A 5,718-nucleotide genomic window follows, 5' to 3' on the forward strand; every position below is an offset into this window, starting at 1 on the left:
TCATTAGATTTGTGACGGCTCATATATTAATGTGAATGGTAATAGATATATACATTATAACAAAAATAAAAAATAATTAATTACTTAAAAATTTTATTCACAAATGTTATGGTAACTCAAGTCCTATCTAATATTTTTTTGAATTAATAAGTTCTATTTAGTAAAACTGAGAATATTATCAATTTTTCTCAATGTTTAAAAACTAAAAATATTATCAATTTTGCATAATAGTATTCCAAATCATTGTTTCACTACCTGTTGAAAAAAACAAACAGAGTATGAGTTTACACGTTTTTGTCCTTCTACTTATTAGTTTGATTTAACTATCCAATAAAACAGAGAACATTATCAGTTTTTTTTTTCTAATTTTAAAACTGAGAAATTATCAGTTTTTTTTTTCTAATTTTAAAACTGAGAACATTATATTTTTTTCATTTGTAATTTTTTTTTTTTTTTAAGTTTTGTACATCAATGTTCCATCATCATGCTCCTTTATAGACACGGAATTTTCAATTTTTCACAAAAAAATTAATAATAATTCAATTTTTTCAAAAATAAAATTAGTTTTTTTTTTTTTGCACATAATTTTGTTTTTTTAGTTTTTTCAATTTAAAAGTTGATATTTTAAAGTTTTAAAAATTAAACTAAATGTCAAATTATCATATTCCTTTATAGATAATCATAAATGATGAATAATCATTATTTGAAGGGCAATTCTGACTATTAAAAATTTAATGGGACTTGAAGGTCCAAAAACTCTTAGTTAGGACTTAATGGAGTATAGTTCATAAATTAAGCCTACGTTTGGGAAGAAAATTTTGGGGCTTTTTTGGCTATTTTAGCCATAAAAGACAAAATAAGCTATTTTAGTCACAAAAAATAAAACATCACATCCAACTCATAATCATTACACTATTCTCTCACAAAAAAAGTCAAAAAAGCCAAAAAGCCCTTCCCAAACCAAGTTTTTTAGCCCAGGCTAAAATAGCCAAAAAAGTCAAAAAGCCAAAAAGCCAACCCACTTCCCAAACGTAGGCTAAGACTTGTGTGTAATTGTCCCTATAAAAAATGAGTTATGATACATCATTTTCTACTATACTATTTACTCAATAGGGTGAAATTCACATTATCACATATGGACTCTACTCTTATTGTGACTAGACTATATAAAATGCATATCTCTAATGTCATGTAATCTTTCCACCTTATAAATTGATTAAGAACCAGTGACAGCTAATTATTATTAAGGTGATAATTTGAAAAGTTTGTTAAAAGTTGATTTTTTTAATTTTTTTGCCCTTTTGTAAATATAAAATATGAAAGGTAATGAAATTCAAAATAGATTAAAAATTAAAAACTAACTTTTAATTAGCTTGCCAAAATACCACTAAATTTAAGATAAATAATGAACCTTGCCACATGCTTAAGAAATCATAAAAGAATAATTTTAAAAATAGTTATATATAAGTATAAATTATATGATATAAATTTAAATTTAATATGAAATCATAAAAGAATAATTTTAAAAATAGTTATATATAAGTATAAATTATATGGTATAAATTTAAATTTAATATAGTAATAAATTCACATCATAAACTTGATTGTTGAGTTACATTTATGACTTGAATATTAGGCCGACACGTGAGTCATTAATGCCATCTGAATTGACTTTCCAAAAAAAAGTCAAATGTTGAAAACCCCTAGCAGTCACCAAAATCTTTTTTTTTTTTATGTATTCATTTAAAAAATAATTAACAATCAAAATTTGTTTAAAATGATATGACAATAATAATTTTAAAATTATTAAATACCATAGAAATCTATGTCATTTTATATAAAATGGAATTGTTTTTAAAAATTTTGAATCATAATCGAACACAACTTTCCATCTAACTTTTTTTATGAATTTCACATTTGTATAAAATAAAATAAAATAAGAAAATATTTGAGATTCTCAAAAAAATATTTATAATTTTACCGATAATAATGTGGTAAGATATGTGTCAACTTTTTATTTGTTCTATACTTAATGATAGTGAGTCCAATTCTCATGACATATTATTGTGGGTACACTTATATGTATAAATGTGTGGATTTCTAACATTACTTTTACAAAAAATTGTTAGAATTAGACCCATAAATTTACCCATAATGATGTGACAAAAGATTTGGGTCTCATATTGAATGTGTAACAAATTAAAAGTTAGCGCATCATAAATGAAAATTTTTATGAGTTTTAAATATTTTTCGAAAAAAAAATTACTTTGAATTTTATAGTTAAAGTTAATAGTAGAAGTATATTCACTGTGTTTAGTATCAATTTTTTGGATTTAATTTTCTAAAAATTGAATTTTTTTAATTTTCATATTTTTTGTTTAATGAATATTTTTAAAGTTTTCAGCATTTTTTTTTACTTTTTTAGATACAAATTACTTATATGTAACTAAAAAATAAAATATTTATAAAAAAATTAATAAATACACAAGAACACGAAAATATATTGAATTATCATATTCTTTTTTATTTTTTTGGTATTTAGTAAATTTTCTATAAAAAATTTATAAATATATATTTTTAAGTATATTTATATTAGGTGTATTTAAAAATTAAAAAAATACTTAAAATATTTAAAAAAAATTAGTAAAAATAAAAAAAATAAAAAAATTTAAAAAGTGAATCAAACCAAATTCTGGTAGTCTTTTTCTAAACCGGTGTGCTATGATACAGAACAGTCCGCACGCAACTGCCTTTTTCCTCAACAATCACATGATGGCTTATTTTGTCCACACGCTCTACAAAATCAAACCAACTCCAACCCAATCCAAACCAAACCCACCTTTTCTCTCCCAAATTTTCTCTGCTAAACACCTCATTTCAAATCACGTCTTTAAATCTGTCTGCTTTCACAATCTTCTGTGTTCGCATCTATCTACACATACATACATCCACATTGAGAAGCAAATTTCCCATCAAAATTCTCAAGTATGAGAACCAAAGCAAGCAACCATAACAGGTTCATGCGATTCATTACGATACCAATTAGGGCTTTGGGCAAAGCCAGAGACTTCTACGTTCGAAGCATTACGGACTGTGCCGAAAGGGTTAGCTATGGCAGCGCGATGGGCATTCAATCGGGACCGATCCATAGCTTGCCGAAGAGCTTCAGCGTGAGCTCTTCGTCGAGATCATCGTCTGCGGATAGCGATGATCTGAGAGAGCTGATTAGGGTTGCATCGACTAGGAGATTGGGAGTTGATATGGATATGGATATGCAGAGGCGGCAGATGAGGCGGTCCACGGCGGCGGGGGTGGTGCCAAGGAGCTGTAGTGTTGGGATGGGGAGGATTGATGAAGAGAGGCCTTGTGAGTTTGGGGATAACAATTACAATAGTGTTAATGTTAGGAAGGAGTTGTTGGTGTATCCTAGAAGCAGAAGTTATGCTGTCACAAAGACAAGTGCTGTTGCCTTTTGATCCTTTTCTTTTCTCTCTGCCATTTTTCCTTTTTCCCTTTTCTCAATTTAATTTTTTTTTTGTTTTTTTTTTTAAAAGAAAAACTCAGAATTTTAACATTTTAAATTCTGAGTATTTTTTTTTAAATAAATTTTTTTTTTTTTTGGGGAATGTTGGATATCAATATGGGGGGATTGAATAAATCTCCTTTTCTTTACCAGATTGTTTGTTTGTTTTATATGTCTATGAAAGCTGGTTGTTGTTAATACAAGTGAAGTGGGATTTTGTTTTGAAGGAAAATGCTTTCTTCTTTTATTTGTTTATTTTTGTCTTAAATTAATTTTGTCGCTGGTTTTTATTTATTTATTTATTTATTTTTATATCCATGCTAATGACAAGGTGTTGCACCCTCTTGGACAATCTTATTAGGGTAGATCTTGAAGCTAACTTGTCCAAAATATTGTTTGGTTGAGGGGACTTGTGAAGCGATTCTTGAAAATGATTCTATATTAATTATATAATTATATATTGAGAAATGTTAGTAATTCTGAGAAATTACTAAATATTTTATTCGATTTGTATATATTATGTAGAATATTTAATAATTTATTTAGGATTTTTAGCATTTTTATTTTATATTATCAACTTACTTTTTTGTATTTTTTTTTTTCATTGCTAATTAAGATGGAGCAACCCATTAAACCAATGAGTACTAAAAATTTTTATTACGTAATTTTTTTTTTATAAGGATAATGGGTCATTGGTTTCAAAGCTTTTGAAATCTTTTATGATATTACAAAGGAAATGATAATTTTAAGCAATTTGATTTTGGGAAATTAGTAAAACATTCGTCTTTAATTTTGTGTAGTGATGGAATTTCCAACAATTTACCAAAAATTTCATCAAATATGATAAATTCCTCTATCTGATATCAGTCACTCTAATAATGAACTATTATAGTTTTCATCAAAACACAGAATATCTAAGGGATGACCGGCCGATCGACTGACAAGAGCAAAATGAAATTTTTTTTCCCCTCCATTTCTGTTTCCCTCAATTCCTTTTTCATTTTTTTTTCCCTCCATTAAATTTATGCCATTTCTTGTTGTTCCATACTTGAAAATATATTGCATGATGTGTTGAAAGTATGATAACTTTGATATGCTAAGTACAACAGTTCTTTCTAATAACAATAAAACTACAAATTTGATTGTGACAAGTACTTGTGATAATCACAAGATAATGAATTTACAGAGAACATAAGAGCAAGAAGAACAAATATTTGTAATAGCTATATGAAAGAGAAATTGAGAGAGTTGAGAGAGTAATATTGAAAGAGAATTCTGTTATATTAACTCTATATCAGAAACAAAATAGAGACTCCATAATATAGGAGCTCGGATACAAAACATCATGATAATGTAATTTAATAAAATAAGAAAAAGGACGCCGAAAGATGGTGGGCGACCGAAAGCAACCGAAAGCTATCTTTCTATATTATATACATGCTATAAGTGGTAACATATTATATTAACAACTATCTATACATACTATCATATATAGTATTTAACAATTATATTCATATACTATCATATATAGTATTATGTGCATATGTTAACAGCCCCCCTCAAACTCAAGGAGGACAAACATCAACCAACTTGAGTTTGGAGACAAGTTCAACGAAGCGACCAGGAGAATGGGCTTTGGTGAAGATATCAGCAGGTTGATCAGCAGAGGAGATTGGATGGAGATGGACAGTACCATGAGTGACGTGTTGACGAATAAAATGACAGTCAATCTCAATGTGTTTGGTGCGATCATGAAAAACATCATTGTGAGCAATTTGAAGAGCACTTTGATTGTCACAAAAGAGGGCAGTAGCACCAGAGGGGAAAACACCCATGTCAGTAAGAAGCCAACGAAGCCAGAGAAGTTCCTGAGTAGTATCAGCAAGAGCACGATATTCAGTCTCGGTACTGGAGTGAGCAGTAAGAGATTGTTTCTTGCTGCGCCAAGAAATAAGAGAATCACCCAAGAAAAAGCAGAACCCGGTAGTAGAGCGCCGGCCAGTAGGATCCCCAGCCCAATCAGCATCGGAAAAGGCACGAAGCTGGAGAGAGGAGTTGGCGGAATAATGAAGTCCATGAAACAAGGTACCTTTGAGATAACGAAGGATACGAACTAATGCGGCATAATGAGGGGTACGAGGAGCTGACATAAACTGGCTGACAATATGAACGGCATAGGCAATATCAGGACGAGT

The 5,718-nt window shown here is 28.9% G+C and overlaps 1 protein-coding gene across 1 annotated transcript; it reads left to right on the forward strand.

Annotated features, from left to right (window-relative positions):
• Positions 1 to 2,799: 2,799 nt before the first annotated feature.
• On the forward strand, positions 2,800 to 3,755 carry LOC114257705 (Uncharacterized conserved protein UCP031279). The gene has a single exon (XM_028197482.2). The coding sequence runs from the start codon at positions 2,988 to 2,990 to the stop codon at positions 3,474 to 3,476; it is 489 nt and encodes a 162-aa protein (XP_028053283.2). The 5' UTR covers positions 2,800 to 2,987; the 3' UTR covers positions 3,477 to 3,755.
• Positions 3,756 to 5,718: the final 1,963 nt, after the last annotated feature.

This window comes from Camellia sinensis, chromosome 3 (genome assembly GCF_055761805.1).
Source record: "Camellia sinensis isolate YWXY chromosome 3, ASM5576180v1, whole genome shotgun sequence".
Classification (NCBI taxonomy): domain Eukaryota; kingdom Viridiplantae; phylum Streptophyta; class Magnoliopsida; order Ericales; family Theaceae; genus Camellia; species Camellia sinensis.